The sequence below is a fragment of the Mirounga leonina genome, unplaced genomic scaffold, assembly GCF_011800145.1.
Source record: "Mirounga leonina isolate KUSES-001 unplaced genomic scaffold, KU_Mleo_1.0 Mir_166, whole genome shotgun sequence".
Taxonomy (NCBI): domain Eukaryota; kingdom Metazoa; phylum Chordata; class Mammalia; order Carnivora; family Phocidae; genus Mirounga; species Mirounga leonina.
The window spans coordinates 31,509,004-31,522,976 of record NW_023270418.1 but is presented as its reverse complement, the minus strand read 5'-3'; the positions used below and the strand labels follow the sequence as shown (position 1 = coordinate 31,522,976).

Genomic DNA, 13,973 nt, shown 5'->3' with positions numbered 1-13,973 from the left:
ATGCCCTGGGAATGAAATGCGGGGGCATGAAAGCAGGCAGCTAACGTGGGTGGTGTCCCAGCGTCGTGAGAGGCCAGCAGGGCCCATTGGCGGCGGGAATGGAGTAGTTTCAGGAAGGGCGTCACAGAGGCCCCATCAGCTTTAGGTCTTAGGTCAACAGAGCAGGGTGAGTCTTTACAGAGCGGCTACCAGCGTTTGAAAGTGAGGAGGGTAAAAGAGAATGTTGGAAAAGTTTGATGGGGCCAAGCTATAAAAGACCAAGGACACTGGACTAAGAGGTTTGAATTTCATCTCTTGGATTGGCAAGGGAAAGTCTGCATCTGTTGGGGAAGGGGAGATTCCAGGTAAAGGCCAACCTGGGCCATCCTGTTCTGCGGGGGCCGACGAAATAAACCTGCAGCCCAGGGAGGCCTAAACAAAAGCTAGGCCACAGCCCGAAGAGGGGGAGCTGGACGTACTTCCGGCTTGGCCTGACGCAGGCGCAGTAAAGCAGTGTTCGTGAAAGGCCTTGGCCCGCAGGACCCTGCCTTCCCAAGTGCGCATGCGCAGAGATAGCAATCTGTGAGGGGCGGGGCAGGTAATGCGCTGCGGGGAAACCCCCGTCCTGAGACCGACGGCGTCTAAGTTCTGGGCTTCGCACTGCTGCGGGGGGGTAAAGGCAGAGGCCTGTGTGGTTGTCAGTGGGGCTTGTTTGGAGCGCGTCCCCTGGGACCAGCAGGCCCTGGCTGCAGACTCCGATGGACTGTGCCTGCAAGGAGGACGCCAGCGGGCCGCGGAAGGTCGGGGTACCAGAAGGCGTCTGCGGAGCCGAGCTCGCGCTCCAGCCTCTTGCCCAGGGGGCGGAGTCAGGGGTGGGGCCCGAAGCAGGTGGGCCATTCAGGGACCAGGCCAAGCTGCGCTTCCGGCAAGAGGCTGCCCCGGCCCACCCCCGCAAGCGTAGTCGCCAGGTCAGGACCCCTCCGAACCTGCGGGATAGCACCCGGAGAAGCGGGGCTTGATGGAACCCCAGCACCGGGGGCGTGGCTAGGGGGCGCCCCAGGAGGGACCCGGAAGGGTGAGAAGGGGTGAGAGGGCTCCTAACCGGAGGAAGCGGTCGGCTTAGCTGAGCGCAGTGTGCCCAGCTTGAGGACCCAAGGGGAACGAGTGAGCCCTAGTTCTCCCGCCCAGGCCACGCCTCTCCCTTGGCTTTCCCAGTGTCGTACAGTCACCTCTTGGGGTCAAGGGAGCGCCGGCCTACAGAGAGGAGATGCGGCCTGCACTGGCGGGCAGCGCCTGGAAAGTGAGGGCCTTTATATCCGGGCATAGTCAGGCTCTCGTTGATGCCTAAACTCCATCCCTCCCCTGCCCTTCAGGTCCACCTCTGTCCCTCTGCCCCTCATCTCCGTTCCTCAGGTTTGGTTCCGGGGCAAAGCTGGCTCCCATAACAAAGCAGAGTAGGTGCGGGGCGTGACCATCTGCTTCCCAACAGACCAAAAAAATGTGAGAGAGAAACCAAGGGGTGACCCAGCTTCAAAGAACCCCTCAGTGAGCGCCAACCTAACCCTGAGCCAATGTTCCAAAGGCCTGTCCTAAGCGGTCCTGGGAACTTGGCTGGAGCCTCTGGGGGCAAGACCCCTCCCCTGTCGTATCACGAACACCCGCACAGACACAAACAGTAGTGGCTTCTTTACTCCCTGAAGTCCCCTTTTCTCCAGAATATTTACAAACAGGGACGGGGTGAGGGCGACTTCACCACCAAATAATGGGCGGGGGGGGGGGGGGGGGGGGGGGAAAACCCCCCCCCCGGGGGGGGGGGGGGGCGGGGGGGGGGGGCAGTGCTAAGACGCGCCTCGGAGCGCAGGGAGGGTTCCTGAGGTGGGCCCCGGGCCCTGCTGTGACCCAGGCGCCCCGAAGGGCCTGAGCAGGCGCGAGCAGGTCCGCAGCTGAGGCTGGACCAGACGGCTCAGGCCAGCTCGCTGGTGGGGGAGCCCAGCCGCTTGGAGGCCAGGAGCAGGCGGGTGGCTGCGCTCTCCGATTCGGCCTGCAGCCTCCGGTTGTTGTGCCGCAGGCTCCGCACCTCCTCCTCCAGGGCTGCCCTGTCGGCCTTCTCCTGGGGCGGGGGGCGGCAGGTGTCACGGGGCTGGCTCCTTTCCCGGGGCAGCCCTGTAACTCCCTGCCGACCCCCAGCCCACCCCGTCACCTTCTGCAGGTCCTCCTGCAGCTTCCTGAGCATGGACTCCAGGTGAGAGACCTTCTCGGACAGGCTCCTCGGTTCTGGCCTGAGGACAGAGGGGTCAGGTCACGGGACCAGGTAGGCCGCAGCACGGCCGGCTGGCTCCCAGACCCACTTAAATGAGACAGGCCAGCCCCTGTGTTCACAGACTTCCGGGTCGGGGAAAGCAGAGCCCTGCCCGGGACAACGCTCAGCTCTCGGGTACGGACACGGGCGGCGACCACACGCGCGCAGGGAGGAGCTAGATCGGCACAGGGAGGCTTACTCAGCGTCAGCCTTTGGAGTTCCCTTGGCGTCTCCATTCTCCGGGATGGGCTGTCCTGTGGGGACACAAAGATCATTTGGGCAGGGAGGTGAAAGGAGAAAGAGCCCCACCCTATCCTGGGTCCGACGCCCAGCGCCCCAGTGGCCTCACCCTCCCGGGACAGTGACTCCAGGATGGTGTTGCAAGTGGAGGCGATCTCCGAGATAGACTGCCACTCGTCTTCCAGGGTCTCACTGCCTGCCTCAGACATGACTAGGGGCACAAGGACGTGGGCTCAGCCAGGGAAGCCCAAGCCAACCCCTCCGAGCCCCCCACCCCCCCACCCCACACCTCGCTCTAGACTCACTTTTGCTGATGGAGTTCCGCAGAGACAAGGTTCGTGGCAGGAAGGAGGCCCTCAGCTCTGGGGCCGGGTCGTCCCTGTCCTCACAACCACGGGGGCTGCCTGGCCCGTCCTGGGGGGTATTAATGGGTATGGATACAGTGACGTCCACCATCACCACTGTGCCCACCCCTGTTCTTTGGGCTCCAGAGTCTTGTTTCTGCTCACCTGGGTGGGGGGTGTCTCTCTGCCAGTGCTGGGTGCTGCCGGCTTGGCCGTGGCAGCCAGGAGGAGGTCCGGGGTGGTGTTGGGCAGGACTGGAGCCTCGTCTGACAGGGAGCTGGGGAGATCAGGGACAGCTCAGCGAGAGAAGCTGCACCCCATGGCCCCTGCTTTCACGGACCTTGCCCGTCCGGCCTCCCTGTGCTACAGAGGAGGGAAGGCCGAGCGGGGGGCACCTGCGGGGCGACGGTGAGTTCTGGCTGTGCAGGAACTCAGTCCTCTCCTCAGCCAGATCCCCAGGCCCTGTGGGACTGCCACCGTCGTGCAGGCACACTTGCAGCAGCTGCCTCGTGATGGGCAGCAGGGTCAGGACCCCCGGGGCCTCATCCGGCACCGGCTCCGGGGCCCCCCGCCGGCTGGGCTCCTGCAGAGATAGCGTGTACAGCTCCGAAAAGCTCCTGCGGGGAGGAGGGGGCGGTGTCAGGCAGGAACCCCCCGGCCCCCGTGTCCGGCATCTCCGGCCCTCCTCCCAGCCGTGCGCCAGGCTGCCTTCCGGGAGGAGAGCTCTCCAAACTCCCTAACAGTGAGAAATGTTTGCCTGACTACTGGCCATTTTCCCAGCCCCAGCGCTGCCCCTGTGTATCCCGGGCAACTCCCTCGGACACCGATTTCTCCAGCTGTGAAATGGGGATAACGATACCGGTTCCTAGCTTGCTGCGAGGCTTCAAATACTAAGGCAAGTAGATCACTTAGCACCGAGATCTAAAACCTACTGCCCAGGGGGCGCCTGGGTGGCTCAGTCGTTAAGCGTCTGCCTTCGGCTCAGGTCATGGTCCCGGGGTCCCGGGATCGAGCCCCGCATCGGACTCCCTGCTCCACGGGAAGCCTGCTTCTCCCTCTCCCACTCCCCCTGCTTGTGTTCCCTCTCTCACTCTCTCTCTCTGTCAAATAAATAAATTAAAAAAAAAAATCTTTTAAAACCTACTGCCCAAGAACCAAATCCAGCCCGTGCCTTTCTGTTTTAGCAGCTGTGACCACTTATGTACTCCTCTGAGCCAAGAGTGGTTTTTACGTTGTTCAATAGTTGAAGGAAATCAAAAGAATATTTCATGACACGTGAAAATCAAGAAAATTCGAATTTCAGTGTTCACAAATAAAGTTTTAGTGGAATAAAGAAAACTCATGCATTTACCCATCGTCTACGGATGCTTTTGTGCTACAGCCGAGCTGTGTACCTGTGGCAGAGACCAGAGGGCCCAGAAAACCTAAATATTTACTATCTGACCCTTTACAGAAAAAGTTCGCATATCCTGGCTTAACGCGGCAAGTAACCTGTGGATGATCCTTAAAGAAAAAAAAAAAAAAGATGGGGCTATAGGGGCGCCTGGACGGCTGAGTCTGTGGAGCATCTGAATCTTGGTTTCGGCTCAGGCCTCGATCTGGGGCCTGTGAGACCCAGCTGGCGTGGGCTGTGCGCTCAGCGGGGAGTCAGCTTGAGATTCTCTCTCTCCTCTGCCCACCCCCACACCCCCCCAGCTCGTGCTCTCGCACTCTCTCTAAATAAATAATTTTTTTAAAGATTTTATTTATTTATTTGAGAGAGAGAATGAGATAGAAAGCATGAGAGGGGGGAGGGTCAGAGAGAGAGGCAGACTCTCTGCTGAGCAGGAAGCCCGATGCGGGACTCGATCCCGGGACTCCAGGATCATGACCTGAGCCGAAGGCAGTCGCTTAACCAACTGAGCCACCCAGGCGCCCCTAAATAAATAATTTTTAAAACTAAAAACGATGGGGCTGGCTGTTAGATCCTGAGCAGTGAAGCCAGCCTGCCTAATTGGCCTCACTCTGCATACGTGACTCAGAGATTACGAGACATGGCATTCTCTTGAGCAGGAGAGCCTTCCTCACGGTAGGTATTCCCGGGAGAACGCTAATGGTGACCCGGGAGGCACAGGCTCCGCGGTGGCCAGCGGCCAGGTCCTCCCACCTCCCCGCGTCCCGGCCCTGACCTGCGGGGCCGGCCGCTCTCGTCGGGGGGCAGGACGGTGACGCAGACCTTGGGCGCCGAGCGCAGCAGCTGGGCGGCGGCCTCGGAGCCCAGCGTGGGCAGCGTCTGGCCGCACACGCGCAGCAGGCGCGCCCCGGGCCGCAGCCCCGCCGTCTCGGCGAACGTGAAGCGCTCCACGTGCGTGACGAAGCCCTCGGCGTCCACCTCGAAGCCCAGGCGGCCTTGGCCGTCGCGGGGCAGCGCCAGCTCACGCGTCTCGCAGCCGCGGCTCACCAGCTGGGGCGGGGCGGGGAGTGAGCGGGGGCCGCGCCGCGCCACCCCCACCCCCGGCCCGGGTCCCAGGCCGCACGGACCGCCCCACACCCACGCGGCAGACGAGGGCCTGGGGCTCAGAGACCAGAGTCACCTGCCCGAGGACCTCCCCCCCCCCCCCCCCCCCAGTTCCAGCTTTGCCAAGCGCCCCGCTGTCCCCTTTCGCGGGAGAGGCGGCGGGAGCGAGGCGTTGCAGCGCCCGCTCGGCCCCCGAGGCGCCGAGGGACCCGGCGGCGAGTGGCCGCCCTGACTCCCGGGCCTCACCTGCAGGCGCGCCACGACCTCGCCTACGGCTTGGCCGGGGGGCCCGTCGAACCGCAGCGTGATCGCCTCCCCGCGGCCGTGGTACATGTCGAGCCGCTGCTCGGAGAAGGTCCAGGCCAGCACGTCGCGACAGGCGCAGTTGAAGACGACGCGGCCGTCGCGCGGCGCCACCAGCACCAGCGCCTCAGCAGAGACGCCCAGCAGGCAGGGCACCTCGGCGTCGTCGGGACCGCCGGCCTCGGCCCCGGCCCCTGCCGCGCCCCGCGCCCCCGGCGCCGCGCGCACGCCCCACACCAGCGCCCCCGCCGCCTGCAGCTCGGCGCCCGGGCCCCGAGGGGGCGCTCGCCGCCTCCCGCTCAGGGAGGGCAGGCCGAAGCGCGAAGCCGAGTCCAGCGACGTGGTGGTCACCTCGTTGGTGGCCAGGTCCTGCAGGTACTGCTGGCGCGTGCGCGTGGCCATGGCGTGGAACTGGCGTGCGTGGCCCGCTGCCTGCTCGCCGTTGAGCGCCTTGGCCAGCAGGAAGGCGCGGAAGTCGGCGTTGGCCGCGAACGGGCCCCCGCCCTGGGGCAGAGCTGGCCCAAAGGCCGGGGTGTCCTGGGTGCGGCTCACGGCCACCCTGAGGGGAGGGAGGCGGGAGTTAGGGGCAGCCGGGAGGGCCCCTGACAACGGCGGGACTGGAACCGCCCAGGCACCCACCGGTACGAGGTGTGCGGCGTGCAGGGCGCGTGAGCCCGCACCACTAGGAATATGTGCTGGAAGTGCGAGCGGATGGTGGTGGGGCAGAAGGGCTTGCTGCCGGGTTCCTGGAACACGATGCTCACGATGTCGTTGCCGATGTGGCGTTTCCGCAGGAGCTGGGAGTTAGATGGCGGGATGTAAGCTGGATCTGTCTGTCCCCCAAGCCCCTCCTCATTCAGTCAGGGCAGAGCCTGGGCGTCAGTGGCTCCCCCACCTGCCCCTGGTGAAGGTCGGGGTGTTTGTCTTTGGGGAGGGTTGTTAAGGCTCAAGAGAACTCAGGCCAAGGCTCAAATGCCCACCGCCCACACAACAGCCCCGCAGGGTTCCCCAGAAGCCCTTGGCCATCCCCCAGCCCCATCCGAGCCCCCGCCCACCTGCTGCTGGTTATTGGGGGTGTAAGGCAGCATCGTGGACACGTGGAACATGATCTCGTGGTCCTGGTACGTGGTGTAGAGGGAGTGCGTGCCTGTGGAATCCGCTGTGGCCAGGGAGTTGGGGACACAGAAGGAGAAGGGGAATCTGCTGGAATTTGCCGTCCCTACCTGCAGTCTGGAGCTCCCGTGCTCCCAACCAACAGGTGGACAACCCCTTCCCGCCACTGGGCCATGAAGTCTAAGGGCCTCAGCCTTGGCTGCTCCCTTCCCCTCCCCACCACAGGCTCCAGCCTCCAGCCTCAGGTCGGTGTGCGGGTGCCGAGATGGAATGAAGACCAAAATGAGGAATGGCCTGCTATGAGGGAGGCGGGGGTGGAGGTCCCGGGAGAGGACAGATGTTGGCCCCGGCACCAGCATGTGGGGAGCAGCTGAGTGTGGGAGGCAAGATTGGTGCTCCATAAGGGGCCCTGGGGCGCTTCCAACCAGGGAGGCAGGGGTGCTCCCCACAAAGCTGGGCTGGTGGACTACGGGTGTGGTGTGGGGAGTGGTGCCCGCAAACCCCCTGGGCTCCAGCTCAGGCAGTAGGGCATTGGGGCCTTGGGGGACAATCCTAGTCCCTCCTTCCAGCCTACAGCTTGCTTGGCTTCTGCAGCCCCTGACCCGCGTCCTCAGCCTACCCAAAGGACTCTGCAACCCCGAGCCCAGGCCCAGGACAACACAGGGCGGAGAAGTGACACGGCAGCTGGTTCTCACCAAGGCTGTCTGCCCCCACACCCCAGCCCCCGGGCCTCACTTTTGGTGTCCAGCTGGGCCCGGTAGCTCTCAAAGCCTTTGAGCCGCACCACGTCGCCCAGCAGGTTGAGGAACTGCATGAAGGCCGGTCCCGCCTCCTGGTTATTGTACATCTCCTCCTCCGAGCCCTGGCCCGCGCGGCAGTACAGGATGCCCACCTTCCGCTGGAAGCTCAGCTGCAGGGGCAGGCACAGGCAGAGAAGGCCCAGGCCTCAGTCTCTCGGGCCTTGCGCCCACCGGGTCTTGGGGAATGACCTGGGGGCCGGGCTGTCTCTGCATGTGGCCCTTAGCACCACCCTCCCTAAGCCTCCTCCGCGTCTCCACATATAAGAGGGTTCGGTAGGTCCTGCTGCCAGTGCTCGGGAGGGTAGAGAAGTCACAGGTGGGAAGGGACCAGGAGGCGAGTTGGTTCTCATGTGACCAGAGAGGAGGTAATTCGTGGAAAGGACCCCAGGCAGGGTGTGCTTGATCCCAGTAAGTGTTCACACTGTCATCCTCCTTATCTCAAGGCTAGCCTGTCCTCCCCTCCCTCGAATCCTAGCACCCCCAGCCCAGCCCAGCCCAGCCTCTGGAGGCCTTGAGCCCTGCACCACCTTCGCTCACCCTGCTCCTGGCTCCTTTGGCTCCTTTCCGTCGGGGGTTAATCGTGAAGAGCTCAAGGTGCTCTGGCCCTTCCAGCTCGGGCCTCCTTCCTTCTTAGGAAACTTGTCTACACCCACAGGCCCCACTTTAAGTTCGTCCCTCCAAACCCCTGCAGCACCCCCTCCACCCCAGCTCCCCCTTGACAGCCCACGGACATGGCTTCCTCCTGGCACACTCCCACCGTAGTGGGCACTTGGAACAACTGGAACTGACCTTTGCCTGAGACCCTAGCGACCCCACTGTCTCCGGCCTGGACCTCTTCTCCACCATGGTCTTCGCCCTCAGTGACTGCAACAGCCGTCTTCATGGGAACACGCTCCAGTCTCTACCTCCAGCCCAGACCTTTCTTCTGAGTTCCAGACACATTTCTCCAACTGCCCAGATGTCCATCCCTCACCTCATCTCCTCCCTCCATGCTTCCATCCCACCCTCTACCCCTGGACTGTCCCCTCCCCTTCACCTCTGCCATCACTGCCAGTCTGGCCTGGATGACTGCAACAGCCGTTGGCCTGGCCTCCCTGCTCCCATACAGCAACCAGAGGGCTGCTCTACCTCTCATATCTTCCATGGCTCCCCAGTGCCTCCACCACCAAATGCAAGCCTTCCCCACCCCTTCCCCCCCCAAGCACGACTCCAGTCACACAGAACTGCCTACAGGACCCCAATGTGACCTGCTCTCAGTCTCTAAGCTTTCACACAAGTCATTCCTTCTGCCCAGAAAATGCCTGCTCTTTCTGACTCAAATTCTTACATTTCTACCATGATGCTAAGCCCCTAGCCAAGGCAGGACGAACCTTGGTGCCCCATGGAGTCTTTAACATTCCCCTTTTACTGCTCCACGATCACCCACGATTCTCTGTGGGGCTCCCCCCACCCACCCCACCGCCGCGGGCTGTGAGCTCCTCAAGGACAGCACCTGGTCTGGACATGTCCCCAGCATCCAGTCTGTGAGGAAAAGTTTGTTGAATGGCTGACAGACTGAATGACACAGAGGAGGAGAATCAGAGCCAGTAGGCAGCTTTCAGCACAGGCTAGGGAAGGACTTCCACTGTCCCACAGTGGAATAGGCAGCCCCAAGGCGTAAGCACCCCACACTGAGAGGAGACTAAGCAGCACCTTGCAGGGCAAGTGGACAGGGGATGAGAGGGGTGGACAGGGGCAGGGGATGAGAGGGGCGTGCAGGAAGGGGAGCGGGTGGTCAGACCAGTGCTTCTCAGCTGAGATGTACATAGGAATTAACTAGAGATCTTCTTAAAGTACAGCCTCTGATTCAATAGATGGGGGTCAGGGCCCCAAAATCTGCATTTCTAACAAGCTCCCAGATAATGTGGCTGCTGCTGGTCTACAAATTTTACTTGGAGAGGCAAGGTTCTGGATGACCTCTGCTGCCCTCTCTGAAAAGCCAGCTCTCCTGGGTCACCGTCTAGCTCCGGCTCAGGGTCAGGGCTATGCGGCTGCGAGCTGGACAGACTGGGTTCCGATCAGGTGTAGCTATTGGGCTGGGGGCAGGGGGGTGCGGGGGTGGGGCGGGGGCCGCCGGCCACTCACCACTTGTTCGTCCAGCGTGAGCAGCGTGCGTGGCACCTTCGGTGAAGCCGAGCCCAGGCGCAGGCAGGTCGGGCTCAGCCGCGGAGCCACGTATTCCAGAAGCTTCCTAGGGGACAGGCCCCGCGGGGGCCCCGGCGGCAGCGCATCCTCCGAGATGGTGCCGCGGAGGGTCCGAAGCTGAGGAGGGGATGTAGGGACGCTCAGAATCCATACAGGTTTTCGAGGAGGCAATCCGCGGTCTGATCGCATGACCCCGGCCCACCTGTGTGGTCCGCACGATGATGCGGTAGGTGTGCAGAGTGCCCCCTCCGCTGCCTTCCTTCTCTTCCCGCCGCAGGCTCACTGCCACCGGACCCAGCACCTCGTCCAGTCCGAAGAAGTTCTGATGTTCTGGAGGGGAGGGCCCCCCCGCCCCGCCCCCCGGGCCGTGAATGACCGGGTTCCCGCCCCCCTGGGAGTCCCACCCGGGCTCGACCATGCCCATCGCTAAGCCCCGCCCACGCTCCCATCTATCACCTAGTGCATACCCTAGACTAAGGCCCACTCCCTCCGCTGCCCCGCCCACATCCTACCGGGCCAAATCCCTTTCGGTGCGGGCTCCCTGATGCTTGGCCCTGTGCCCCGCCCCCTCGGCGGCCCCGCACACAGCACATCTTGCCCCCGGCGCCGGGGGCCGAGGCCTGCCTGCTTCCAGGCCTAGTTCCTTCAAGGCCCCCCCGCACTCCACGCCCATGTTCTGCGGCAGATCGTATGCGGCCCTCCCTCCCGGCCACTGACGAGAACAAGGTTCCCACAAGGGTGCAGAGGTTTTCAGACCTCAGTTTTCACCTCGCAGAAATGTTGGTAGGAAATCTCTCCCCAGCCCGGAGGGGTAGGAGGATGAATCAGACGGAGGCCGAAGGCCTTGGGAAGGTGGTTAAAGCTAGGCTCCGCAGGGCAGTCTTGGCCCCAGAGGCAGAGCATGATCCTTCATATGGCCAGGAACTTAACAGGGAAAGGACAACTCATGAGCCCTCCTGTGTGCCCCTCAGGTGACAGGGGCTGCCGCCCAGCCAGGCAGCGCCCCCCCCCTTACCTTTGCCATAGAAGTACTTGCGGTAGTAACCAGCGCCCAGGTCTGCATGCTCCAGGCTGTAGGCTGAAGTCCGGTTCTGCGGCTCCTCCAGGACGGACACGGCGGCGTTGGGCAGTGCAGGGGGCACGGGTGGGGACACGGGTCCACCCAGGCCCAGCTCGCCCTCACCCCCGAGCTCACTCACAAAGCCAGGCGCCTCAAGCAGCAGGTCCGAGCTGGCAGATGGGTCCTCAGCAGAGGCCGGAGGCCCAGAGCCGGCCTCTGCGTGGCCCCCTGTCCCCCGAGGCTTGGCAGCCCAGTCAAAGAGCAGACTCTGCACGTCATAGTGGGCAAACCAGTGGGGCTCAGGCACTGGCGGGAAGGCGGGCTCTGGCTCCTCGGCCGGCAGCCCCAGCAGGGCCAGCGGGTCCGTGAAGAGCCGGGTGGGGCCCGCGGCAGGGCGGCTGGCCTCCTCGTGGCTGTGGGCACGGGCACGAGGGCTGGCTGGCGTGGGGGGCCGGGCCTCGCCCGCGTCGCTGCCGCTGCGCAGGAGCGGGCCCCGGGCCGGCCTCGGCTCGAAGGTGTGCGGCGTCAGCGGCGGCCGGGCAGGCTGGCGCAGCTTGCGGGCGAAGAGGTCATCGGTGGGCGCAGGGCCCGCGCCCCGCCGAGGGCTCCCCACGCCGCCGGCCCACATGGGCGTGCTGTGGGCCTGGCTCTCCGGGGGCCGGGTCGCATTGGCGGGCACGGGTGGTTGGTGCCCAGGCGGCAGGCCAGTTCCTGCCCTGAGGGAGGAGGGGGCTGCTCAGAGGGGCCTGGGGAGAAAACAGGAACCCAGGCCCCCAGCCTGGTCCTCCACCACGCCGTTGGCTTCCGGCCCCCTCCGCGACCATCAAAGCCGCTTCCGCTTTCCTGGCCACTTCCTTGTCTGCCTCAGGCTGAGGTTTCCAGCCCCCTCCTCCAGCTAAGCGCTGGGCAGGGCCAGGGCCTGGGCTGTCCCGGCCTTGGCCCCGGGGGTCTTGGAACCTGGGCAGCACCCGGGCTGCCAGGGTCCCTCAGTTCCCACTCACACACCTTGGCTTTGGCCTGGGCCCAGAATGAGGGTCCCCGCCAAGTCCTGGCCCAGTCAGATAGATGATTTGTCCCCGCACGGACGGGAAACCCATGGGGCCACTGGTGTCTGGGTCCGGCCCACTTGACAAAGGGAGGACGTCCTGTCCCCAGAGACCTTCCTCCCTGCCCCTCCCACTTCCTCCAGGGTCCCTGAGGAGCTGAGCACCCAGAAGCCGAGTCTCAATGCCCTGGCCCTCATGGCCTCAATACCTCAAGGACACAGGGGTTCCCAGGGGGCACTGGCAGGGCAATAGAAACGACAAGAGGACTTCCTTTGGTACAGGAAGTGGCCCCAACTCTGAGCCCAGCCCCCTGCTCAGCCCCATATCCTGAGGAAGGTTCTGGGATCACACCAGTGCAGTCATGGGACCCATCACCCTGGCCTGAAGGACAGGCCCAGCCAGGCCCACTCTCTGCAGGTGACTGCGGCCATGCCTGGGGGCAGGGGAAGGAGTCACATGGATGAAGCTCCTTTACAGGAACTGGGACCATGGGACCTCTGCCTACCTGGGCTCACTGATACTGACGGGGAAGTCTGAGGCCCATGTGACAAATGGTTAAATTGAGGTCCAGATAAGAGGAGGCTCTTGCCTGAAGTAATTCCACATTACAGCTAGGATTTGAACCTGGGTCTGTCAATCTCCCAGGCCTAAACAGTGCAGTACCTGCCCACAACTGTCCCTGTGTGGGTAGGTGTGAGGTGAGTGGGGGTTGGGCTGAGGCTCAAAGTCTCACAGGATGTCAGACTGAGACACCCAAGGCGCCCGTGACCTGCTAAATGAGGAAATGCGTCAAGACCAAGGGCAGATGCAAAGGGTGATGTGAGAAAGTGGGGAGGGGAAGCCACCGCAGGTGAACCCAGGTTGGTGTGGGCAGGCAGGGCAGGGATGTGGGACCCTCCACTGGGAACACAGACAATTGCTGGCAGGTCTTCGCGCATCCTCCAGTGACACTGTGTGTGGCTGGGCTAGGACAGGGTGGGGGCAGGGGCTCCGTGCAGCCCTCATCTAAAGCTCCAGGACCACGCAAGGGTAGGCCTCCAAGCTTGGGGTGCCTCCTCCCATAGTTTCTCCTAGGACAATGTCTAGCCTCTGTTCTCTCATCTCTAAAATGGGGTTAAACCTTCTGCCCTTTGCCAACACCACTGGGAGACTGAAAGGAGGTTCAAGAGTGTGAAGCTGGCCATGTGTTAAGTATGTGGTGGTGAGGCAGGCAGGCCCTTGCTCTATGTGCCAAGCTCTTGGGTCTGGGCTGTGATGTGTGTGTTGGGGTGGGAGGGGACATGAGAGAGGGGAGCTGTGGAGGCCCCTGTTCCGTGTGGGCTGAGCTCTGTGTACGTGTGTGTGCACAGCCCGTGGGCTGCCTCTTGTTCTGGCCCAGTGCTGGGCTCTGGCCCTGCCTTGGGGGGTGTTCTTGGGCTCTGCCCCCCACCCGGTGGCTTCACACAGGGTCCATTGAGGCCGGGACATTCCTCGCAGCCTGTGTCACTGGGGGGAGAGGGCCGGCCCCGCCCCCACAGATCCGGAAGGCCTGGCTGCCCCAGGAGGAGCCGCTGGACGCTTCCCAGCACATCTGGAGGTCATGACCCCATTTCTGCTGCCAGGGGGCGCGACAGATGTTTCCTCCCAGGCCAGACCCAAGACTGGGGGGGGGTGAGGGGTGGCGGTGTGCAAAGGCTGGGGAGGAGGCCGCCCTGAGATCAGGGGAGCCCCAGGACAGGGGGAGCCCCGCACACAGCCGGCAGCAGGGGCAGTCGCCAGCGCCGCCCAGAGGAGTCGGGGGCTGCCGCATCCAGTCGCCCTCACACTGGCCGGGCAGGGCCGGGCCGTCACGCAGAGGAGAGTGGGGGCCGCCGGCCGGATGCAGGGGACTGGACGTGCTGACTCGGGACTGGAGCCCGGACGGAGGTTCGGGGGGGTGCAGGCGGCGAACGCGGCAAGGACCCTCCTTCCACATACACACCACCCGGGCCCACGCCAAGCCACCTTTACCCCTGTCGGGCCCGACCGCGGTGCTTCCACTCCCCCGCTCCCGCCGGTACCTCTGGGGCTCCCGCCTGGTGGCCGCCTCCCGCGCTGGGGTCCCGCTGCCTCTCCCGCTACCGCTCGGG

General features: G+C 63.8%; 1 protein-coding gene across 1 annotated transcript; it reads right to left on the bottom strand.

Moving 5' to 3' along the window:
• Positions 1-1,808: 1,808 nt before the first annotated feature.
• SIPA1 (signal-induced proliferation-associated 1) lies at positions 1,809-13,972 on the bottom strand. Its single transcript, XM_035013248.1, has 16 exons — positions 13,905-13,972; positions 10,775-11,535; positions 9,962-10,089; positions 9,700-9,876; positions 7,511-7,685; positions 6,718-6,821; positions 6,302-6,459; positions 5,606-6,221; positions 5,031-5,305; positions 3,258-3,479; positions 3,028-3,139; positions 2,824-2,932; positions 2,628-2,729; positions 2,478-2,532; positions 2,180-2,258; positions 1,809-2,089 (listed from the first exon to the last, which is right to left on the bottom strand). The coding sequence occupies exons 2-16, from the start codon at positions 11,445-11,447 to the stop codon at positions 1,943-1,945; spliced, it is 3,132 nt and encodes a 1,043-aa protein (XP_034869139.1). The 5' UTR covers positions 11,448-11,535; positions 13,905-13,972; the 3' UTR covers positions 1,809-1,942.
• Between the last annotated feature and the right edge of the window lies 1 nt (position 13,973).